The sequence below is a fragment of the Onychomys torridus genome, chromosome 11, assembly GCF_903995425.1.
Source record: "Onychomys torridus chromosome 11, mOncTor1.1, whole genome shotgun sequence".
NCBI classification, from domain to species: Eukaryota; Metazoa; Chordata; class Mammalia; order Rodentia; family Cricetidae; genus Onychomys; species Onychomys torridus.
In genome coordinates, this window is record NC_050453.1 from 24,870,496 (window position 1) to 24,896,328 (window position 25,833).

A 25,833-nucleotide genomic window follows, 5' to 3' on the forward strand; every position below is an offset into this window, starting at 1 on the left:
TGAGGACATACACCAGAAGACAGAAGAGTGTCTGTTTTTATCCCAAAGTACAAAATGGAGAATTGCAAAACATTGGTTATTATAACTTTGATCCTAAGTTGAATTCCTGGGCCTGGCATTTCGCACCATACTCTTCTTTTCTTTGTTTTGAAGACTATGTTCTTGGGTGCTGTGTGGGGTAAGCCCCTAATGTTTTGACAAGATGCAGATTTGACTCTGGGAAATCCTTTTGAACTGAAGCTTCATATTCTAGAAACAGATGAATGTTATTGAACACTTGGTGAATTATTTGGAATCCTGAATTAAGGAAGGAAACTGGGTAGTTAGTAAGGGCTTGATTTTTGAGCAGTTTTGAGCTCTGTTCTCTAAGGAGCTCAGTAGGCTGGCAGGAAAAACCTGGAGAGGGATGATTTAGTTGTCCTGTACTTTTCAGAAACTTGTTATTTTCAAATTATCTGAGACTTGAAAGAAGTTTCAAAAGAATCGGTGCAGAGTGGCCTTACCCTGGATCTGGTTTCCTCCCACTGATGATATTTTAGTCTGTTTCCATCTATCAAAACCATGGTCTACTTTGAGCCACTTTCAAAACTGAAGTCTAGGATTGCCTTGGATTTCACCAGTTTTCCTGCCTTGTATACATTTGCTCACTGGACATCACCTCTGTTGGTTTGTAACCTGGCCTTGGTGGCACCCAGCAGGAAAGACTCTATCTGGATATTATTCTACAAACATTGAAAAACCAGCAAATTGATGAACTCATTCACCAGTGAACAATATCCTACATATTTCCTGAATCCACTTTCAATTAGTGCTCTTCACTGGGGGGCCCAGAATGGCCCTAGCCTTACACACCAATCATGTGTAATGATTAGTTCCTTGGTTTGGCATCACAAACAATCCAAGAACAACTTATGAAGAGAAACACTATAAAAGGCTTTTAGGTAGAAGGAAATTCTAAACAGGAGAATGGAACTTTAGTTGGTGACAAGAGGCCTTTAAGGTAAACCAGTACTTTTTGGTTTGTGGATAGAATATAACACAAATATAAACCCCTAATGTGAGAAGATAAAACATTCATGTCAGAGTACCAGAGAAGTTTCATTTGCTCAAATGTTCATTCCTAATTATAATAAAATCTGCTAAATTAAATGCAAACACAACAGCTTCCTGGGGCAAAGTGGGAACTCAAGTTTCTTAGATCATGACTTTGGGTTTTCTGTTGGACATTTTTAAGCTGCCCTGCTTAAGGGCTACATGATAATAGCTGTCTTTGGCTTATGAAGTCCCTAGCACACAAGTGAATATTTTGTGAATTTTATGTTTTTAATGAATAAAATATGGAAACATTGCTATGTATCACAAGTGTGAATTTTGGGAGGAGTATTTTGTGAAAACATAGAGGGCTTCTTTTCAATGAAAAAGAAAAAGGGAAAAAGTGTCCTACAGACAGTGGATACCTTGTATCTTTGGGATGGTGAGACTTATTTAGACAGCCATGCATGGTCACTCTAACAGGGCACTAGATCAAAGGCAGAGAGAAGACTCAGGCTCCAAATCTAGTTCTTCTGAAACGAGCTGATCATTTAGTTTTTCCTACAGACATCTTGCCAGTACCTTTACAGGTCATATAGGAGAACAGATACAAGTTCCAAGGCTGATCTGCAATCACAACTGTATGTCAAGAAAACATTTGTCACAGCAAAGCACAGGCAGTTGCTATCAGTGCAAATGTGTTTTCTTAAAAAGAGGCTTGGTATAACAGGGAAAATTGGGAGCAATCCTGCAGACACATGGAGGGTTTGTAATCTACACTATTCACCTGAACCATTCTTTGGTGTTTAAGGATTCACCTCTTCTAGCCGGGTGTCTGCTAACTGTTCCTGAGGAATGACTTCCTGCAGCAATATGGTGGACTCTTCCATGATGAGGCAACATATAGGCTTTGTTCAACAGGTTGTGGTGGATGTGTGCCTTGTTAAGGGCTAAACAATAAATGGATTTAATTTCTGCTTAAAACTATCATAGTCACTCTAAAATAGAATATATATAGAAATCTTCTGTATTAGAAAAAGGAATAGACTATGATGCCCATTGTATATTTTCTTTATTTATTCTCTGTAAGTCTGTTGGATGATAAGTTGTAAATAACAGTGATTAAAGAGTCATGCTGCTGATGGAGCTGTCTTTCTGTCTAAGCAGTAACAGTTCTGGTGGTCTCTGTTATCTTTCCTCCTTACATTGTGTGTGGAGTACTAATGAGATATAGGGAAAGATCTATAGGTGCATGCAGTCTTGACATGTTTATTAGGGTGATTCGGTAAGGGGGCGGGGCATGTGAAAGGCTTCTCTTTGACATTAGCTAACATGGCTATGTCTCTGACATATCCAAATATAGTAGGCACTGTGATTTCATATCTTCATACTATTGTGCCTGTCTGGGGACCTGAGTCCAGCGTTTCCATTGTTATCTAGAGAGCCTTTATTGTCATTGCTACAGAGTTTTTTGTTTGCTTATTTTTTGGAAGAGAAACAGCTGCTAAATCCAAACACGGTCTGTCTCAGGTAGCCAATCACACAAGCATAAACCAACAAAACTGTATACAACTGGAATCCAGACTCAAATGTCACAATAGAGATTAAAACGGAACAACTCCAAGCACACCTCATGTCAGCTTGCAGAACAGGTTTTGAGTACCAGGAGCACACTTCTTTCAGCACCTGTCACAGCAGATAAGAAGAGAATGGGTACACATGCTCAAAAGAATAAACAGAGTATTCACGATTGCTCTTTCTGTCTCTATAATGTCCAGGATTTCAGGACCCAAGACCAGAAATTCATGTACCTGAGTGGCTGAATTTGGATGGAAGAAAAGGAAACAAGGGGATTGGAGATGTTCAGAGAGATATAATCTGCTGTCAACCCCTATTGCCAAGGCTTAAAGGCAGATATGAGTGGTGATCTGCATCCACCCATACACAAACGCACAGCCAAGTTATTCATATATCTAATACATAGGTTGTTAGTGAGGATGGAAATTATGTCCACTCAGTTTTCCATCAGCTACTTGCAGGGGCTTGGTTAACTAGGAGAGAACAAGAAAACTAATTTCCACGTATAGGTTTATATTTATTTCCCATTTGAAGAAGTGGCCACAAGTCTGTAAATTGTTCTCTTCTGTAGTGCTTGGATCCTACACAGGGTAACACTTGACTGTTTACCATCAATGAATTGGGTAAAATCCTGAGTTAGTTTTGGGCCAGACTGAATGCATTATTTCAGTCTGAAATATGTGAACAAGAGAAGCCACATAGCCCCAACTAGCAGTTGTTCTTTAGTCCTGTTTGCAAATTAGAGGCAGGCAACTCTGGGGAAGTTTATAAGGACCAAGACTGGAGCTTTGTTATCGGAGCAAAAGAGACTTCACTCATCCTTGTCTACTGTACATAAAAAGAACAGAGATCAGTGTCGGAGCTTCGTTTGGGGTAGAGACGAATCTATTATATGGAGCGTGAATAATGAGAGAGCTGCTACACCTACTATTCAACTCATATACCAAGGCTTGTAGTGATAGGCAGACACACTGTGTACCACACTGTTCCAGTACCCAACAGAAGAAGCCCTTGAACAATACAAACCCAAGAGGAGTTTGGAGTGATGAGAAAACCAACAACCAACTCAGCTATGGATTAAAATATATTCCAAAATATTGTGTCCTCTCTGCGACAACTTATTTTTGAAATAAAACATTCTAGTCTAACAGTCCAGTCCATCCCTTGAAGGTCACAGGGCATTGGAACCAGCAACTTCAGTAGAACAAAAGAAAACACCTTTAATCCCAGCACTCAGGAGGCAGAGCCAGGTGGATCTCTATGAGTTTGAGGCTAGCCTGGTCTACAAAGCAAGATTCAGGATAGGCACCAAAACACCACGGAGAAACCCTGTCTTGAAAAAAACAAAACAAACAAACAAAAAAACCACCCAGATTTCCACACTGGGATAGGATGGAAGTGATAGAGGGAGAAGGAGAGATTTTCTCTGAAGTCTTCTGGGCATCATGTAATTCAAAGCTGCTCCTACATTGATTCTCATCTGAGACTGTGGTGAGGCTGAATCCCTAGCTCGCACATCTAACCTGTCAGTGTGATATGATGTTTTTTCATGGACAAAGTTCAAGCTAAGAACTACACGACAGAGCTTTTAAAAAAATCTCAAAATAAACCTCACAATATTTTAATTATGTTTACAGTTTTGTGTCACTTTCATAGTTACCCTAAGGTGCAGTTTGGATAGAGCTGCTTGGCTCTAGACTCTATGCTCTCTGATTTCTTTGAAGAAATGGGTTTTCTTTGAGAGAGCCACATAGAAAGCAGAAAGCTACACACACACACACACACACACACACACACACACACACACACACACACACCTCTCCTGTCTCCAAAAACAACCACCACAACAAAAAGTATCCTTTGGGTCTAGAACCTCAAGATCAGGGAGAATTTTACTCCAAGGCCTTTAGAAAATACTGTTAAGATACCATCTTTGAAGCACTGGTCAAAACTCCATGTTAACTTTCAGCAGTTAGTTGGTATCAATAATCAAAACATCAAGATCAAAACCCAGAGATGATCCCCATCATTTAGGATCACTGCTACCCATAGTCATCACAGCTTTGAATGAGGCATGAAGTTTGTTCAGTTGTACTGTGGATAAGTATTAGTACTTCTACTCCATGTTACTCAGAACTTTTAACCATCTATAAAGAACGAAAGCTGGAATAAGGAATATTTTATAGGAATTGAACTTAATTAAAACTGGGAGTTGTAATTTGTATGCATTTGCTCTTCGCTTCCTCACTACTTTGCTTCCTCCTCGAGGCCCCCTCCTCCCTCCTCAATACTCATCTGGGATGGTTTGACGACCAAAAAAAAAAAAAAAAACAAAAAGGCCCTTTACAGAGGCCTGAAGGTACACATTCCTTTAAGAGTTTTGAGTTCATTCCACATTCAGAACCTGGAAACTGCTAATTTACCCGTGACTGGACATAAATAAAACACAATAAAACCCATGTTCCTTTCCTCAAAGATCATGCTTTAGCGAAGGATCGAAGTAACCTTGGACTTGGGTTCCTGCACCCCACCCTCTCTCTCCCAGCATCACTCTGCAGCTTCCAGTTCTGCCCGCCCGCTCGCCTTACCGGGAACAAAGACTCCGCCCCACGGTGACACCGCCTGCAAACTGGAGGCGGGGACTGCCTGGATTGGCCAGGACCTCTGCGTCACGAGGCTCCGCCCCTGGGCCTATCTCACCCCACCGGGCCCGGGCGTGGAGAGAGGATGCCGTGCTGCAATTGGCCGGCCTAGGCGGGGACGGATGACGCAAGGAGAGGCGGGGCCTGGACGAGCCTTGATTGGTCGTGGAGCGAGAGGGCGCGGATCGTGGTCCTGGCAGTGAGCTGCTGTGGTCGCAGGTGCAGATCAACTGTACTGCGAGCCGTGCACGATGCGCAAGGTGGCTTTGATCACCGGGGCAAGCAGGTGAGGCCTCCTACCGAACCCCGCAGGCTAAGTTCCGGGGTGCGGGGAAGAGCAGGTCGGTGATCCTGGAGTCACTTCAGTGGGGATTCCGAAGGGACCCTCCCTGTCCTTCTTGGGGCCTCCCAAGAGGTATGGTCATGCTTGCCTCTCTGGGTGCTCGGTAACCGGCGCTTTGAATTAAACATGACAGTAAAAAGGAAAACTAGGGCGCAAGTTACTGATCAGCCTGGCAGTGATGCTGAGCCTGTGCTCTCAAGAGACCTGGCAGTTTCATTCAGAGTATCTAGTAGTTACTGTAGCTGCCCACGTTCACTTTAATCCTAAACACGCGGCGTGTCTTACACTCCGGGTGTTTAAATGTCAGCATCCATGGACTTTTAGGACAATGGGGAGATCTCATCCCTCCAGCACACCTCGCATACTCTCCCCAGGAACATTCAGAACCATCAGTCGTTTCCTGTTAAGGCTTGTCCTAATGCAGTTCATAGATATTCCAGGCTTGCTGGTTTGACTGACCTTCGGCCTACTAGACTTCTTATTTATCCACGAAGAATGTGCGGAGGATAAGACCGACCAACCTTTCCCCCAGCTAATGACATTGGTATTTTTGAGGAATTAATATTGGTCTAACCATGGCCATATTAACTAAGCTAGTGTAGGAGGGGGTCTCGGACTTTTTGTTAGCATGTCCTCTCCTTTAGGTCAACTGGTCTTGGTGGTTTTTTTTTTGGATTTGTTTTTGCTTTTTTTTTTGGTGGAAGGTGCATGTAGAAGTCAGATCTGATCTTGTGTTTCTTTGATATATATTGTGCTATGTGCAAGTGTATATTTATACTAAAGGTCTGCTATTTGAAGTGAGGATGAAAAGGCCCATATATGTTTGATCCTCCTGGAAGGGCCAACAGATTCTATGAGTTCCCGACTCACACTGGGGTTCTATTTGCTGGCAGTCTGCATGAGAATGTCATTGCTCCCAGCAACTGGCCCCATCTGCTGGGCACTTTCTTATTGCTCTTTCTGCCTATACCCTCTGTGAACTATGCTCACCCCGGCTTCTCTTCTCCCTCTCCATCTGATTTGTATTTCTACTTTCTGTCTACTTGCACTGAAGGCTTTTTCTTTCTGTTGGCTATTCTGCTGTCCTTTAGTAGTTGATGGGGATTTAACCTCCTGCCATGCTGCTCTGCTTTCTTCTCGGGGTCAGGGGATCGGTGCAAAAGCTCCTCTGTTCACTTATCCGGATTTACAGTTGTCCCAGTAGCAACAATACCAGGAGGGGCTAGAACGCTTGCCTTTGAGGGACCTAGACAGCACAAGAAAATGGGGACATAATAAACAGCTAATAAGATCCTCTTCACAGCATTTGCTGGGGATGTATTAAATCACAGTGTAACAGATATTCCAAATCCTACGATCCTGTGTCGTCATTGAACTATTTTAGAGGGGAGCAACTGGATGTGAGCCTAATCAAATGACTTATGGGGTTGGTTCCTTCCTTCACATAATGTTTGGGTATTTTCTGTCTGCCTGGGTTTCTCATGGGAGCTCATGTTGACACAGTCAGGTTTCTGAGCCAGAGAGAAATGCCTTGATTGAGGACCATTCATTGAACTCATGCCCTGTGCCTGAATTGTCTTCTCAGTGGCATTGGGCTAGCCCTTTGCAAACGACTGCTGGCAGAAGATGATGAGCTCCACCTGTGTTTGGCGTGTAGGAACCCAAGCAAAGCCGGAGCTGCCCGAGACGCCCTGCTGGCCTCTCACCCCTCCGCCGAAGTCAGCATTGTGCAGATGGATGTCAGCAGCCTGCAGTCGGTGGTCCGGGGTGCAAAGGAAGTCAAGCAAAAGTACGTCTCCTTTTGACAGGTTGCTTTCTCCTGTGGTAGTGCAGCGTCACATTTGATCGAATGAGAAAGGACAGGGAACTATGGGAAGGTAATGGGTGTGCTGTGAAATGAGCTATGCTGAGGGAGTATGTGCAGAATGACCTTTGAGCCCAGAGAGCTTGGAAGTACCCTTTCACGTTGGCGAATGCATCATTGTGTCTGGTGCCAGGTCTTTCCACCTACAGTATTCTGTTTGGTTAGAACTCATAAGAAATACTGATGCTATTTTTATATAGATAGAGACACTACGGCAAGCCTTTCATCTTTGAATACACTAATTATATTGTTTGATTGAAGCCAGAGCTTAATTTCCACATTTTATTAAGCATTACTTCTTCATGACTAACTAGCAAAATAAGTTACCATTACTGAAGTTTGTAAATTAGGTAATGGGATAATTAATCTGAGGTGCCATTGGCTTCACTTGCATGGTGAGTGGGGGTTATAGTGGCAACAATGTCATTGCTTCAAATAGTCAGCTTAATAATTGGAATCATATGGTTATTCAATAGCGAGGTCAAGAAATGCTAGTGCATAATCCATATTGTCAACCAAGTGTGTATTTCAAGATTCAGTTTTAATAGCTGTGGATCTGTCCTGGGTTACATAGAGGACACAGTATGGTGCCTAGGATTCTGGGAGATACTCTGAGCATGGATGTTGCCTGAGTATCATGGGAGCACGTCCTGCCTGCTTTGATCCTATTTCCAAAGGGATGTATTTGTATTGAGGTTTATGAAATTTCAAAACTGAAAAGGCTCACTCAAGTCTGTATTTCTCAGCTCCTCCATGACGTGTGTTCTGGATCAAGCCCACTGAGAATACCTAAACCCCACAGGGCATTTACAGTTTCAGGGGATGAGAGTGACCTTTAATCAGTTTATGATACGTAGCCCCTGGCTATGAACACTGGGTGGTTTCCACTTGGGTCTTCTGTTTTGGTAGCTACCAGGCCATCCAGATCTTAGCACAGATAGGTCAAGTCAGGCCTGCTCTACATTATATAAATTTAATTTGTCAACTATGGAAGATGTGAACTGGCAAGAAGGGCAATTAACTTTGTAAAAGTTACTGGAGGAAGAGGAAGGTAGGTTTGATAGAGGGTACTTCAGTGCCTGATTGGTGGGCCATAGTTGGATTCTCATATAGAGATTTAACTCGAAAGCCCATTGAAACCACCCAGAGCAAAGATACTCATGGTAGCTAGAGAAACTGTTGAAAAAGAACTGTCTTAACCCTGGTGTTACATAGCCTGCGTGGCCATCTTAATTGGTTCAGAAAGGATTTTCTTTCCTTTGACCTTCTGTATTCTAGTGGTGGGGTGCAGTTTTGTGTCATCTTTTCTAATGATGTCATTTTGCTTGTAGGTTTCAAAGACTAGACTACTTGTATCTGAATGCTGGGATCATGCCCAATCCCCAGCTAAATATCAAGGCCTTTCTCTTTAGCATCTTTTCAAGGTAATTATCATGTTCCAGATCCTGTGAGTCATGACCCATTTGAAGGGGTTCAAATGACCCTTTTTAACAGGGGTCGCATGTCAGATAACCTGCCTATCAGATATTTATATTACAGTTCATAACATTAGCAAAATTACATTGATGAAGTTGCATTGAAAATAATTTTATGGTTGGGGACATCACCACAACATGAGGGACTGTATTGAAGGGTTGCAGCAATAGGAAGGTTGAGAACCACTGGTGTAGACGAACTGATGGCGAGGAAGGCATTCATTTTGCTGCTATGGTCTTTGCCTTTGGTGTGTATATTGAGTCAGGATGCTGAGGAGAATGAAGATATGTAGACAGGACGAGTTGGTACCATAGTAGACATGCCCAGTTGTCATGGTTTTTATAATGTTCTAACTCTGGAACATTCCATCTCATCAGAACGGCTCTTCAGCTTTTGATGTGGCTAAATGGGCTGCTGGCGGAACCTGTCTAAATAAGGTGGCATTCTTAGTGAGCCTCCAGCACCTGTCAGGATGCATGAGAAGATGCCTCACTGTGTGTGTCAGATGCTCTGACCAGTGTGCTGAAGGGATGCAGAGAACCAAGGTCTGCCTGAGAGAATCTCAGTACACACGAGTGTAGCAGCTTTCAAAGCTAACCACAAACCAGAGTCAGAAATAAGTCTTGTTTGCAACCCAATGCATTTATTCATAGAGATTTTTGATGTGGGCTGTGTGTTCACTTCCTCTTTACTTTTCTTCCATGAAAATAACATGCACAAATCCCACTGCTAAGCTGATCTCATAGCAAGACGCACTCAGTTTGTTTGATGCTCTTAGAATTCCTAGTGAAAAAGACGACCTGCTTAATTTTTTTTTTCAGTAATTAAACACACTTATGTGGGTGAAGACTTTTTCTCATTGGCATAGCTGTGATTGCCTAAGAGTAGTTGACATGTAATCTGATGGGGTTGGGGGAACAGGAAAGCATGTTAAGTACACCTGTGAGTTTGGGGGGCAAGAAGCATTTAGAATTCATTTAATACTCACAAATGTCCAAGAAATTGGCATTTTGTCATTATAGAGCCAAAGAAGGTGTGTGTGTGTGTGTGTGTGTGTGTGTGTGTGTGTGTGTGTGACACATCTTTAGTATTTTCAGTTACAGGAATGTTAAAAGTCACACTGCTGTCTTCTGCTATTTCAGAAATGTGGTTCATGTGTTCTCCACAGCGGAAGGACTGTTGACCCAGAATGACAAGGTCACTGCTGATGGCTTCCAGGAGGTGTTTGAAACCAATCTCTTTGGCCACTTTATCCTGGTAAAAAGGCTTGGGTCATACTAATTCCATACTTATTACTGTGATCCTGAGGGCGTGCATAGACACACGACTGTTTTGTGAAGCTCCTTAGTTTATGGTTAGCATTAAAACTTTGAGTATTTAAATCTGATCACTGGCCTCTGGATAGAGAACGGAGGAAGTGGATTACCAGACACCCAGTCACATTTGGAAACAATGTACATAAACAGCAGAAAAAGAACATTAGTTCTGTTCCAAGGAGTTCTACAAACTGGGCTTGGCATCAGCTAGCCTGGGATAGTGAGCATGCTGTCAGTAGACACCAACACAGATTTGACTTTTATCTTGGTTTCTTCTTAAGTGCCCATACTTGGAAGGACAATTCTAGGCATATGTAGCAGATTCGGCATGAGATGTGTGACTTATCTAGTGTGTTCTGTGATGTTGCCTCTGGCTCACTCTATGGGGCAGCTTTCACAGTAATTGAGAAGTGATGGCTCACACCTATAGTCCAACACTTAGGCTGAGGTAGGATTGCTGCAAAGTGAGGCCATCTGAGGCTACAGTGTGAGCCCCTTTCTCAAAACAAGCAAACAAAGTCAACAAATAAACAGACAGTATTAAAATAAAAAAGTGGTAATGATTGAGAATTCATTCATTAATAATATTGATAGTCCTACGTTTTGATGAATCTACTGTTTATAGAGTTATATTGTTGGGAAAGCAAGAGAGCTGTGGTCATGGGGCAGTTATCACAGGTGTCCTAGTATGTCTTTATGTAAGGCAGACATGTCATTAGGGGTGTCAGAACCCACTTACCACATAAAATGATTCTGCAGCCATGATTGCAATGCCTTCTGCTTCAGTTAGGTTTAGGAATCTGACCACAGTTCATGAAACACAAACTTGAGTGCAGGGTTCATGTGTAATTGAACAAACAGATCCATCACTACTTTGATTAGCATATAAAAATAATGACCAGACAGAAATGGTCGTTATAAAGAGTGGGGATTCTTTTTGTGAGCTCCAGGTTCACTGAGGTATTTTTGCTTAGGAGTGGTTGGTTTCATATGGGGCTTTTCCTGATTATGTTTGACTTATTTGTCCGCTGCAGCATGGGGCACATCTGGAAGCTATGTTGGTAGATTTTTCTTTAATGAACTAATGTTTTCCAATAGTCGTAGATTTACAGAACCTTTGCAAAGATAGTACAGAGAGTTCTTGTACATCCTGCATTCAGTTTCTTCTTTTATTAGCCTTTTATATCAGTATGGTGCACTTGTCAAAATAAATGATACAGTACTGGTATGTTATTAAGTAAAGTCTATACTAACTTAAATTGCCGGTTTTCTGAAGTCTCATTATCAGCTCTGGGATTCAAGCCAGGGCACCACATTGCATTTAATAGTCAAGGCTGCTTAGGTTCTTTGTTGTGGGAATTTCACAGACTTGCCTTGTTTTTGATGACCTTGACAGGTCACGAGCTTGCTACCCAGTCTCTTCACAGACTGTCTCTCATTTAGATATCTCTGATGTTTGTGTCATGGTGTGACTGCAGAATGTTTATGGAAGGACTGTATATATTAAATGCCTTTCTCATCACCTCATATCAAGAGTACATATTCCAAGGCAGGGCATGTTTGGCACGTGCTTGTAATCCCAGCACTTGGGAGACGGAGGCAGGAAGATTGAGAGTTCAGACCCGGCCTGTGCTACACAGTGCATAGGGTAGAGTGTAGTGAGAGCCTGGCTCAGAATGATGACAACAACGGTTTATGACCTTTCCAGGTTGACCTTGATCACCTAGCTTGAGGTGGCTTGTCCGGCTTCTCCACTGTGAAGTCATGCTTCCTTCTTCATACTGCAGTGTTCAGAAGAAAGTTACCGGGTGTAACCCACACCGAAGGACTTGAACTTCAACTTCTTAAAGATGAATTATCTATAGAAATTGTTTGGAATTTTTCTTTAAGGAAAATTTCTCTCTTCTATTTTTTAAAATATCTAATTAATTTTGTACTCATGTAGACTCATGGTTATATATTTTCTACATTAGAGTTTTTCATTTAAAAATGGTATTTCTCAGCTGAGTGGTGGTGGTACATGCTTTTAATCCCAGCACTCAGGAGACAGAGGCAGGCAGATGTCTGTGAGTCTGTGAGTTGGAGGCCAGCCTGGTCGACAGAGCAAGTTCCAGGATAGCCAGGGCTACACAGAGAAACCCTGTCTCTGGAAAAAAAAATGTTCTCTTTTTAGTTTCTGTAACATATACTACTTTTAAATATGGCCTAGAATGGTGATTAGATACATTTATATGATTATCCCTACAAGTTTTTCTTGTTTTTCTTCTTTTGTTTTATTATGTAACCAAGATAAACTTATTAGAAATGAAAATCTGATGCTTGATGCTACTGAAATATGAATAACTCTAGGCCCTCTCAGCTAATAAACCAAGGAGATAAATGTGTGTTTACAAACTCACGGGTGTATACATGTCTATACATGGATGTAGCCAATCCAACATGAGGAAATACTGATGTCTCTAACCCGAATTCATTGCTGCCAGTAATCCTCTTTGCTTCTTCCTCTTGCAACAACAAGAAACCTGTTTCTTGCCGCCATATCCCCATCCATTTACTGTCGAATTCCAGTATACATCTATAGTAGTTTTACATTGTTAGCGTATACCCCTCAGTGGACTGTGATGCCTTTAATTCTGTGTCTTCTTCACTCAGATTCGGGAACTGGAACCTCTTCTCTGCCACACAGACAACCCCTCTCAGCTCATCTGGACCTCCTCTCGAAATGCAAAAAAATCTAACTTCAGTCTTGAGGACATCCAGCACACCAAAGGCCAGGAACCCTACAGCTCTTCCAAATACGCCACCGACCTCCTGAACGTGGCTTTGAACAGGAATTTCAACCAGAAGGCAAGGCCTATCTCAAGATACAGAAGCTAACCATCAGAGTCGCGATTTCTAGAGCAAGGCTGGCTGGCTTCCGCTGACTTTCGTAACAAAAGCCTTAGGGGAGAGATAAACAGCTCCGGTCCTTTTAGGAATATGCAGTTTTTTTACCATTCTGCGTTCTTCAGGAACTCTGGCCTCTGCTGACAGAGCAGCCCCTGACTAAGTACTTCCGGTGCTCTCCTCCTGTGTGTGTCATTCAGAGTCTTCCCCACTGCAGCTGGGTAGCTCTTACTATTCCAGTTTTCAGATGAGAACACTCAAGTTTGGAGAAGGGAGTCACGTACTCCAAGGTCACATGACTTGTGAACAGCAGTGCTTACCATGGAGTGCAGGGCTGGCTGACTTTTTCCCTACTAAGCCTCATGCCTGTTAGCCTCTGTCATGCCGATGACTAAAAAACAACCAGATGTTAGAAACCTTCTGGAAGATGATGATGAAATTCCATAGCTCTGTTTCCGTAAGGTTACAGATGGAGGAGGGTGTTTATATAAAGGGGAAACTAACCCTTATCAGTCATGCTGACTCCTACTGACCATGGTCACCTGCAGGTCACCGCTGCTGTATGCTAACGGATTGCCGAGGTCCAAAATCCTAACAGGAATTCTTGTCTTTCCTACAGGCCTTTTCTGGTTGTCATTACAGCCTGGAGTCAGTGTGTTGGTCCAACTGTGTGTTTCCTTCTAACATTTTTGAGATGCTTAAAACCTGAAGCAGCTTCTTCCAAGTCGTGTTGACACTCCCTTTTTAGAAGGCAGGGTCAAGCCAAAGTTGTTCCATGTTTCATAAAAAACTCTGGGATTTTACTTACATTTTAGTTGTCATGTACAGTGTGGGATTTTATCTTTTTAAAAAGAGAGTGAGAACAATTAAGCTGATACGGTTCTGTCTTAAAGTCTGCCGGAATTTGTTTTCAGCCCATGATTTTTCTTTCTCAGCATTCCCAAGAATTAGAAAGAAAGAAAGAATTGTACTGTGGGATTCCATTTGAAGCCTTTTTAATGATATTTTCCATACTTTTGGTTTACTTTTTCAACAAATTAATCATTGTTTTAGGTTTTTTGGTGCTAGGGATGAAATCCGGGCCTTTGCGCATGGTGCCATACCATGTGAACTATGAGCTCAGCTCTCCAGTTATGGGTTTCCATCTTCCCTCTGTCTACCTGTCCTTCAGCATCTTGTGTATCTCAGGCTGGCCTCAAACTTGGTGTATAGCTGCACGCCACCACACCCGATTCTACACATGCTAGGCAAGCATTCCATCAGCTGAGCCACAACCCCAGAGCAACCTAGCTCCTATGTTTTGAGACAGGGTGTCACTGTGTAACTTTGACTGGCCTTGGACTGTTATGTAGTTTAGATGAGCCTCAGATTCCAAGTCTGCCTCTTTCCAAGGGCTAGGATTACAGGAGTGAGCTACTTTGTATGGCCATTTCCTACTTTTTATTTAAAAGGAAAAAGAGAGAGAGCGAGAGAGCAAAAGTGGCAAGAATGAGTTAGAATGGTCACTGTAAAGTAATCAAAATGTAGCACAGTTAATTCCAGAGCTGTAGGGCTCACTGTGGTTGGCACAGGGCGATCCTTGTTACCACAATCTCTGTGTTGAGGCTTGCTTTATAGAGCCATCTATATTGGCATTTATTTACATAAATGCCAACACACACACACACACACACACACACACACACACACACACGATAGGTCCTTACACAGTGACCAGTCCTTCCTTAAGGACCTGGCTAGAGATCTTGAGTTGAAGATCTTTGTTCCTCCTGATGCCAAGAGCGTCCAACTCAGCTATGTTCCTCTAGACTAGTGGTTCTCAACCTTCCTAATGCTGTGACCCCTTTAATACAGTTCTTCATGTCATGATGACCCCAACCATAGAATTATTTTCATTGCTGCTTTATAACTGATTTTGCTACTGTTATGAATCATAATACAAATATTTTTGGAGATAAAGGTTTGCCATGGGGTTGCAATCCACAGATTGAGAACCTCTGCTATAGAGAAACAGCATATATTTAAAATTAGCCACTGTATTTAATTAGTCAGAAGCTAATTGAAGATAAGAATTAAACTCAGTATGCCTATTATATGCTTATTGGGATTGATGAGTTGATCTTTAAGCCAATAATAGAAAATCTTGGTAGTCAGGCCCCACTTTCCTTTCCCATTGTCAATACTGGCTCTTCTTTAAACTATAAATTTCTTGATAGTCATCTTGCTAACTTTTGCTCCTGATCCTAGTAAGTGATTTTAGACTTAAATGGTCCTACTAAGTGACAAGGACAGCTGCAGTGGAAACTTGCCATTCCCTGGTTTTCCCGGCTTATATGTGTATGTGTCTTTTATTACTGAGCATCCCTGAACTGAGTCACTATGCATCAAATTAAAATCTTAGTGTGACTCTCCTCTGTGCCCCCAGGGTCTATATTCCAGTGTCGTGTGCCCAGGGGTAGTAATGACCAATCTGACATATGGAATTCTGCCTCCCTTTGTGTGGACATTGCTCCTGCCGCTGATGTGGCTGGTAAGTGGTAAACAATTATTATTTTTTAAATTCAGAATTATAAAATATTAAGAATTCAACTCTAAGTGGCAGACTTTCTTTTGACTTGAAGTTTTTGATATGCTGTAATCATAAATGCAAATTTTCTCTTTTAAATTTAAGTGAAAAAAATTTACTTCTGCTGCTGCTCTCAACAGCCGCCTAAACCTGTTGTTCTTTCGGTCAGATTCGCTGTTTTGCAAATGCCTTCACTTTGACGCCGTACAATGGAGCCGAAGCACTGGTACGTTACTGGAGTTTCATAGCCTATAAAATGGCTTAGTGATGGGAGGGTAAGTTCACTGATGCCAGTGAGCAGTCAGGGTCAAAGGCTGTAAGGCAGTGGTTCTCAACTTCTGAGTCATAACCCCTTTGGGATCTACTGACCCTTTCACAGGGGTCACATACTAGATATCCTGCATAGCAGATATTTACAGTAGTAAAATTACAGTTATGAGGTAGCAACAAAATAATTTTATGGTCTCAGGGGTCACTACAACGTGAGGAACTGTATTAAAGGGTCGCAGCATTAGGAAGGTTGGGAACCACTGCTATATATGAGAACAAGCTCTGTGGACAAGCAAGTTCCATTAGGGACTAAGGCAGGTATCGTCTTACAAACAAGACATCAGAAGTTTGACATTTAGCGTCTGCTGGGATGTTGGGTACCATGACTATAGAATACACACTTTCATAGAAGCAAGATGCACCAGGAGATGCAGGAGAGGTGGCAGGACACTGTAGAGTCAGTTAAAGCAAGGCAGTGATCTGTGAATGATTTCCCATGGGGGAGGTGTGTCTTGTGGGACAAACATAGGAGCAATAAGCTCTATTATCCTATGTAAAGATTTTTCTTCCTGGAGCCGGAGAGGTGGCTCTGTGGTTAAGAACACTTGTTCTTGTAGATGACCCAGTTTGATTCTAAGCATCCACATGGCAGCTCATAACTGTCTATAACTCCACTTTCAGGAGATCCAACACCCTTTTCTGACCTCCACAGGCACCTGGCATGCACATGGTGCAGACATACTTTCACAAAACACTTACACACATAAAATAAATCTAAAGAAAAAAGGTAAAGATTCTTCTTCCTCCCTTGGTACTAGAGAATCAAGGATCAAGGTACAAGAGGATCTTACTAGGAAAACAGGATTTCCTTGAGTGATGTCTGACAGTCGGGCTGTGTTTCCTCATCCATGGCAGGCATTACTAAGGAGCTATACTTCTATTTTCTTCCATGCGTACACTAGTAATGCCTTTCCTCAGAGCCCCAGAGCTCCGTAGACCTCTACTTATGGGTCAGAATTCTCGTCCAAGAAGAGACTTGCCATCTGTTCTTCATGCTGGGCTGGTTGGAATCCTGTTGTCTTGATGGGGAATGTTGGGACCCGTTGGGGCTGCCATAGTTAGAGCTGATTGACTAGAGCGGAACTGGATTTAGGCTCTGAGGGACCAGGCGATTCGGATAAGATGAACACCATGATCCTCTTGTCACAGTTCCAAAACTTCATTGTAAAGGGCTGGAGAAATAGCTCAGTGGTTAATAGTACTCACTGCCCTAGTTGAGGACTCCGGTTCAGTTCCCAGCACCCTTATAGCAGCTCACAACTATCTGTAGCTCCACTTCCAAGGGTTCTTTCTAATGCCTCTTTAGGCATATACATACATGCAGGAAAAACACCCGTAGACTACAAACAAATGTTAAAACAAAATCCATGGTGATTTTGCTATAATTTTCTAAAATGTAGATGAGTAGAAGGGCATCACCCTAAATGTCTGGAGATGGTGGTAGGGCGGGTGGGTGGTAGCACATCATGTGAGCGCTTAGGATCTCTTTCAATCTGTAAGTTTTGCCTCCTCAGGAGGGGCGTATGAGAAGTTTGCCTGGAGATCAGAGGTCATAGCGAGCCATAAACAGAAGTCAGGCGGTGGTAGCACAGGCCCTTAATCTGATCACATGGCAGGCAGAGTTTCTGTATGGTCAAGGACACAGCCAGGCATGGTGATACACGACTTTAATCCCAGTACCAACCATAGAGACCTGGAGGTCTGTATAGACAGGCTGTGACAAGGAAGTGATGTGGCTGGGCTTAGAGCCAATGAGAAGACAGAACAGCAAGGCAATAAAAGCACAGGTTAGACAGGAAGAAGCTCTCTCTTGGGAAGCTATGGCGTGGTGGTAAGCTAAGGTTATCAGTGGCTCTTCACTGTTTCTCTGATCTCTTCGGCTCTTACCCCTGTATTTGGCTCTGTGTTTCTTATTTAATAAGACTGTTTAGAAATTCATCCACACAGGGGCATTGCAGAGGACTCAACGATATTTCAGATTTTAAAAGAAGGTTTTAATCAACAACAAATACAATCTGATGGCTCAGTGGAGCAGAATAGAAAGTTTAGAAATTGGCCCATAAACATACAGAGATTTAGTGTATAATAATGACCAGAGGTAGAGGGGAAAGATGGGCTTTTTCAGCAAGGTTTTAGTCAAAAGGGGGTTTATGATATTTATTTCATGCCTTCCACCAAAATAATATTCTAGATAGTTGAAGAGGTTTATATGTCACAATTAAAATCTAAAATTCTTAGTAGAAAACATGGGGAATTTATGTGAAGTTTCAGAATGTGGAAACTCTAAAAGAGTGGAAATTAAAATTAGCACGATCCCAGAGTCCACTATAAAGAAAGTATGAGGTAGAATACAAACATCTGTCTTAGATAAAGGTAACTATTTTCTTAGTTAATCAAGAATCCCAGTGAAGAGAAGGCAGCCTTTGTTGAAATCACGGGCAAAAGACAGACACACCGATTCTGAGCAGTTTCAGTCATGTGAAAAGATCTTGGTCACACTGATGCTAAGAGAAGTGTGAATTGAATCTATAATCCCGACCTCGGCTCAGATTAGCAAAGAGTAGGACATTTGATACACAGGGCTGTGGTGGCTGATGATAAGGGCAGGGGAATGCTGCATTGCAGCTTCTGTGGAAGACTGCTGGCAAGATGGGTCAGATAGTAAGGCACGTACCTTCACCAAGAGCTTCCATTTGTGGCATTACTTTTATAGATGTACTCAACATCCACCGTGGTTTAGTTTGCATTCCTAAGGACCGCAGTCTGCTGCACATGTCTTTCAGTTAAAAGCTGAGCATACAAATTACAACCCGTGCCCAAGACAGGATTCTGTACTCTAAAAGCAAATGAAACAGCTCAGTGCACACAGGTTTGAAAATTTGTGATGGTCAAGTGAAAACTTCTGGTGTTATGTTTCCGTTTAAAAGAGAAAGATAAGTGTTTCTAAATGAAGAAGTATTTCTTTGCATGCCTATACATGGGAGAAGAGTGAGTTACTCCCGGAGATGTAAGCTACGTTGTTGCAAAATTGGAAAGGGACGAAGACTTTCTTTTTATACTGTGTACACCCTTTGGACATACTCATCTTCTCACTGGTAAAAATATCCCAGCGAGCTGTGCTTTGCTGTGGTGTGTGCCAAGAATGACACCAAATAAGCCAGTGCCTGAGACATGAATTTATATGGGAATTGAGGGAGAAGATGGGCGAAGTGAGGGGTGTTTTGTTCTTTGCTTAGACTATCTCTCACAGTCTGCTGTGGAGCAGGCTGCGTTCCATTCTCCTTTCAAAAGATGACAGCAGTTTCCAAAGATGCGGAGATTAGCTGGTACTTTCTGAGCGGGATCTTGGGATTTCACGGGGGAGCTCTGTAAAGTACTGATGGCAAGTCTCACTTGCTTGGGGCAGGAGCTTTCTCACTGACATGCTGTTCCTTCCCAGGTGTGGCTTTTTCACCAAAAACCTGAGTCTCTCGATCCTCTGACCAAATATCTGAGCTTCACCACAGGCATCGGGACTAATTACGTCAAGGGCCAAAAGGTAAGTCTGTTTATGTTGTCCCGTTCTGATGCTCTGGGCCTGTGATGCTGACCAATCAGCCCCCAGCTCTGTGCCGGAGTCTTCACTCTGGTGTGTTCATGGTCTGTGTTATTGCTTTCTGCTTCCTCCTGTCTCAGAGCCTTGGCCATCTTCTTCCTACTAAGCCGCTCTTTCCTGTGTTCCTGTGGATGTCTGTCCATCCTTCCGGTCTCACGTTCTCAACCTTCTGTCTCTTTAGACCAGGTCCCATGCCCTGTTGTGGGAATCTCATGCCTGTTCTGTGTAACACTCACCCTCAGCTGCCCCTGTCAGCAGAGAAGCTTTTTGTGAGGGACTGTACCTGCTTCCCCAGTATGCTGCCCCATGTGGAGACTTAATAAATACATCATGAGTTGTGTGGAGCATAGAGCGTCTTTCAGTGCTGCGTTAACATTTCTTGGAATGTGCGTTCTGTTTGAGATTATTATAAGCATTGTTAGACATGTTTTGAAGAGGCAGGGAGGAGAATAGGGAAAATTGAATTGGTATTTTGTCTTTTGGAGTCGAGTCTTAAGAGAAATCATATAAAATTACATGGCAGGGGAGTGAGAACATTTACTTGGGACTATAAGAACATGTTGTAGCTTTGTCACAGGCAAGGTTATTGTAGCCTCCTGCTTTTCTCTGCCCAGTTACTGAGGATGCATTGGTATAAAATAGAACTAGTTTGAAGCAAGTCAGTGACCTCTGTCAGGTTGGCAGCAGCCTGAGTCCAGTGACAGCCAGCCTGTAGGGTTGCTACCCATGTCACCCGCTAGTGAAAACCAGCCTTTCATATTTTTGGAAACATGTTGTGTTTTGGATACTAGTGACTTGAGAACATTTTCGAGAAGTGGTCCCTCAGGCAGGTAGATTTGAATGATCCTTCCTGTTGTCTTCCCTTGCTGGGTTCCCCACAGTGTGTTAGCCCAGGAATGATTTTGAGATGTTGAAACAGTTAAGCGATACAGAGGTGACATGGTTGGTCTTGGAGTTTACAAATTGTTTTTTTACTGCATGCATTACTTATTTGCTGTTGTTTTGTTTTGTTTTAAGACAGGGTCTCACCAAGTAACTCTGGCTGGCCTGGAACTCTGTCTTAATTAGGGTTTCTGTTCTGAGATAAAATACCATGACTTGAGGAGGAAAGGGCTTGTTTAAGCACCCTACACTTCCATGTCACAGTCCATCATTGAGAGAAGCCAGGGCAGGAACCTGGAGTCAGGCACCGAAGCACAGGTGGTGGAGGATGCTGCTTATTGGCTTGCTCCCCATGGCTTGCTCACTTTGCTTTCTGAAGATAGCACGCAGGTCCATTATCCCAGGGATGGCACTGCCCACAGTGAGCGGGGTTCTCCCACATCACTCATTAACCAAGAAAATGTACCACAGGCTTGCTCACAGGCCAGTCTCGTGGGATTATTTTCCTCAATTGAGGTTCTCCCTTTCAAAATGACTGTAGCTTGTGTCAAGATGACATAACATTAACCAGGACAAACTGGCTGTTTAACAAGGCTGGCCTGCAGAGGTGGATCACAGGGATCAGCCTGCCTCAGCCTTCTGAATTCTGAGATTGAAGATAAATACCACTGTGCTCCATGCTCTGAGTTTTTGTTCTTGTTTTTTTAAACTCAAATTTGGGTTAACTCACAATTCTTACCATCTAAAATGATATATTTTGGGAAACCCTGTTGCAATTTAATAAGCTCACGTTAGGGCTTTCAGGGTTTATTTAAATTTGCTATCTTATAACCTTACAGGGAGTGATTTATTTTCAAGGGGAGACAATGTTTAATTTTATAAACCCCAGGTATTTAGTATAATTTTTTGAAGAAATGCATTGAATAAAAATATTTTAGCCTTTGGTTCATTTGGGGGAAACCTGCTTTCCCCTCTGTTAAGGATAGGGGAAGTAGTGGCTGCTGACATCTTGGGAGAGAGGGCATCATTGTCTTCAGCTTTGTGTTCATTGGTGTGCTCTCCATGCTGCTGTGGACCTCCTCAGCCATGCACATGTGGACCACCCTGGTTAGACCCAGTGTGTACAACACAAAGGCAGAACAGCAGGAAGCAGGAAGACAGAGGAGTGGGGGTGGGAGTGAGGGGGAGAAGACAGGAAGAGAGGGTGGGGATGAATGTAATAAGAATGCAGAATTGTCAAGGAATAAATTTAGTTTAAGAAACAAAGGTGAGTTTGAACAGGAGAGATCTGTAACATTTCCAATTTCAAAACAAAGAACTAACAGAATTCAATGAGGATAAATGTTAGGTTCAAAATGTTAAAACGTATCCTTAATCTTTAGCGTTTCAGTTGTAAGAAGATTCTAGTTTGCTGACTTGGAAAAAAGAGAGCCTGACTGTAGGAGCCGAAACGTGGTTCTTATTATCAGTTTAAAGTAAGATTTTCTGCAGGAAGAACAAGAACGAAAAGTAACAGTGACTTAAGACAGAACCTCCTATTTCTCGCACACAGAAGCACTTTGGGTTGGGGGTGAGCATCTATAGAAATTTGGACTCTTGATTTCCTTTCTCCCCTCTTTCCTTTAGAAGTTGGTTGGGTACTAGGAGACTCAAATTTCATATCTTTACAAGCAGTGGGAGGTTTGGCAAGTGCTAAGTTTACATGAACATTTATGTCCTCAGATTCTTTAATATTTCCAGCTGTCCCCGATTGGACCCCTCTGCCCCTCCCTAGCCTCCGGTTCTCTTACACATGGACACCCTCACTTTGCTTTCATGCAGTTTGTTTTATTTTTCTTTTGCAGACATCTCTCTTTGTGCTTGTTTTCCAGATGGACATAGATGAAGACACCGCTGAAAAATTTTATCAAACCTTACTGGACCTGGAAAAACGTGTTAGAATCACCATTGAAAAATCCGATCACCCCAGCTGATGTCGACATTCTCCAGAGCATTCCGTATCTTCTGTACAGCCCGGCTGGGGCACGTGGCTTTCCATTTTGCTGGATGATATGCTTTTGTAGTAAACCACAAGCTGTGATGATCTCTGCTCCCATCTTTCAGAATGATCTCTAAGACTCCATGTGTGCACATGTGCAGGCATGTACACACAGGTAGAAAGGATTGGCAAAGTAGAGGAACCAAGTCAATACCCTCCAGAGTCATGTCCTTTTGGAATTGCTAGGGGCTCTCTGCAGAGCACCTGCATCCACTGTTCTACTGGCCACTGGGAGCCCAGTAGATCATTCTTGAGTGATTGGGACACAGGTACAGCCTGAACCTCCTTTTAGTCCCAGCAAGGAGGGGCAAGGCCACCAAGTAGTCATTCCAGCTCCTTGTCTTTTCTCTGTGATCATTTTCCTACTCTGTTTATTCACTTCTTCATATGCTGCTTCTGGATAATCTTATCAGATCATCCGTCCGAGCAGTCCCTGTGTGACTGACTGCACACAGTGAATCTCAGGAACAAAGTGTGAGTGTGTTTGGGCCACGTGCATGCGTTATTTCTTCTCTTTAAAAACATTCTGTTTTTATCAGGTGGTGGAGCCAACAGCCTGGTTTTTATTAATGTCTGCAGATGTATTCATAAACAGCTTATCTTCATGACCATATTTCACTGGAACTAAAAGTATAGCAGAAAATAATTTATTCGTGTTTCAAAAAAGTATAAAAAGACAAACAAACTGAGAAACCGCTACTAGGCCTTTATCTGCTGGTATCTGGTACACAATGGAATAAAAGGAAATCATTCATTTTTATGTGTCAGGTGATAAGCTTTTCAAACCTTTTCTCTGTAAAGCTTAAGGAGCCACACCTGAGCATCCTTTGGTCTGAATCAACATGCTAATGATGGCTGATTTTTTTTTTATCATAAATAAGGCCGTCCTATCACGTGGGATATAATAAAGTCAGTAAAATTTTGAAGAAAAGTCCAAAAGATGATATATAAATATAATTTCCCTACAGCTTGTGCTATGAAAATTTTCTGTTTAGAGTTTTTCTACTTTTGCTGACAAAGACATTTTTGTAAAGATAACAGTTGAGAATGAGTCTGCACACCACACAACTCTCCGCGTCATTGAGAAGCGAGGGTGGAGCTTAGCACGGGGCTGTCCTTTTTACATTCTTTATCTCCTCAGAACCCCCATTTGGAAAAGGCTGCTTCTCCCTGGTGAACTCACATTTCTCATGTGTAAACTGAGACCTCTTTGCCCTGTTGCTCACGGGTTTGCAGTGAAGAGGGGATTGACGATCTGTGTGGACCGTGAACATCCCTCATTTTGGTAGAGAATGATGGGGTTCATTAGAGATCAGGAACCCAGAATGCCGAGGTCCAGATACTGCCATGTAAGGCACCAGATGACCACGGCCCTTTTGACAGGTTTTGTTCTCCGAACATTTCCAGGAGACTGTGTGGAGCACTGCAGGGTTTATGGGCCCTAGGGCTGAGTAGTCGTAATCTAGACTGTTCTTGAGAGAGTGGAGTAGCCTGGGCTTTGGTTATTTGTGAGTTTGGAAAAACATGTCCTTTCCTGGGATTGCCAACTTAGGAGCATCAAGTTATTCTTAGAACTTCTTTTTACTGGCTACATTAGTAATTCCCTCTATTTTATTCTTGATGCTGATATCTTTTCATTGTCAGCTGTGCAGGGTTTGTCCATTTGCTGGGGTTTTTGGAGAGCCATGTTTCTGCCTTACTGATTTTTTTTTTTTCTTCTCAGTTGCTTATATATTTTCCAAAGAGATTTTAGCTCTGCATGTTTTAATTATCTTCTTTTTGCTTTCATTGGGTTAAAATAAACCATTTTTTCCCCCAGTTTCTTAACAAAAAAACTTAGGTTACTTATTTAGAAATTTTTGTTCATGGCTGTTGTAAGCATTTAATTATAAGCATTTAATAACATAAATGGCCCTCTGGGCCCAGTTTAACAGCATCCCATGTTTGCTGACATACTGCCTTGCTTTTATTTTCATCCTTTTAGCCCTAGATTATTTTATTAATTTCTGTTGAGGTTTCCTTTTATGAATTATTAAAAGTGTTATTTAATGTTCATATTTTTAGAGATTTCAAAGGTTGGAACTTGACTGGGGAGATGGCTCAGGGGTCAAGAGTACTGGCTGCTCTTCCTGAGGACACAGGTTCGATTCCCTGAACCACACGGTGGCTCACAAACATAGAATTCCAGTTCTGGGAGATCCAGTACCTTCTTCTGGCCTCCGTGTTTACCAGATATGCTTGTGACACATAGGCATACGTGCAGACAAAACACTTGTACACATGAAAATAAATAATTCTTTTAAAAGTTGGTACTGGCTTCCAGGTGCAGTCTGTTGGGATTTTCTAGTTTCCTATTGGTGTAGTCAGAATACATGGAGTCCGATTTCTTGAGTTGTAGTTATGGTCCAGGATCTGTTCTATCTGGAGCAGTCTGTGGACTTCCCTTCACACCACGGCAGCTTGCATTTCCTCTTTAGAACACTGGAGGTTGCTCTCTGTATGGAGTTCATGGTTGCTTTTCTGGCAGGTGTTGTGTGGGAGGGCCAACCATTCTATTGAAAACCGTATTTCTCATCTTTACATCAGCTTTCATTTCTGTTAAATTTTTACTCTTCTAGTTCTTTCCTGTGTTCAGTCAGTTTTTTTTGTTCTGTGTCCAGTTCTGGTTTTAGTTTCAAAATTTTGATTCATTTTCTTAATTTATTTTTACATTTATTTTGCATGCTTGGGTGTATTGAGTTCAGGGCTGTGGAGTCTGTCTTCTCTCTTTTGGTTGATCCCCGGGCAGAAATGCTGCTTGTATATAGTAGTTGTCAACAGAAGCTTTTATTTATTCATTTTTATTTTGTTCTCCTCAGTCCTCAGTGAGGTCTTTGATAGTTAGTTGACTCTAAAATTTCATCACGTCCCTCAAGTTTTACCATCTTATCAATCTTTTGAAAAACAAAACAAAACATTTAATTGAGCACTAAAAAGATGGCTCATCACTTAAGAGATCTGACTGCATTTCCAGAGGGCCCAGGTTCACTTCCCACACACACATGGTGGCTCACAATCTTCTCAAGTTCCCGGGGATCCGGTGTTCTCTTTTGGCCTCTGTGGGCACCAGACACACAAGTGGTGCACAGGCATACATGCAGGCAAAACACTCATAAACATAAAAATAAACCTTAAAGAATCAAAAACTAAAAACATTAACTTGGGGGACAAGAGTGAAGTTGTGATAAAGCTCAAATCTGGGCGTATCACCAATGCTGTTCTTCTGACCCTAAAAGTCTCCTGATA

The 25,833-nt window shown here is 42.3% G+C and overlaps 1 protein-coding gene across 1 annotated transcript; it reads left to right on the plus strand.

The window, feature by feature from the left end:
- The first annotated feature begins 5,419 nt into the window (after positions 1-5,419).
- Hsd17b7 (hydroxysteroid 17-beta dehydrogenase 7) lies at positions 5,420-24,680 on the plus strand. The gene is made up of 9 exons (XM_036202578.1): positions 5,420-5,538; positions 7,181-7,384; positions 8,791-8,883; positions 10,078-10,192; positions 12,904-13,098; positions 15,563-15,667; positions 15,873-15,929; positions 19,473-19,571; positions 22,382-24,680. Exons 1-9 carry the CDS (start codon positions 5,504-5,506, stop codon positions 22,481-22,483), a joined length of 1,005 nt encoding a protein of 334 aa, XP_036058471.1. The 5' UTR covers positions 5,420-5,503; the 3' UTR covers positions 22,484-24,680.
- Positions 24,681-25,833: the final 1,153 nt, after the last annotated feature.

Bases quoted from the DNA above. Each gene is read 5' to 3' on its own strand.
- Hsd17b7 (XM_036202578.1), top strand. From the start codon at position 5,504: ATGCGCAAGGTGGCTTTGATCACCGGGGCAAGCAG. The intron at 15,930-19,472 runs GTACGTTACTGG...GTTCCTTCCCAG, and splicing joins ACAATGGAGCCGAAGCACTG to GTGTGGCTTTTTCACCAAAA. The intron at 19,572-22,381 runs GTAAGTCTGTTT...CTTGTTTTCCAG, and splicing joins ATTACGTCAAGGGCCAAAAG to ATGGACATAGATGAAGACAC.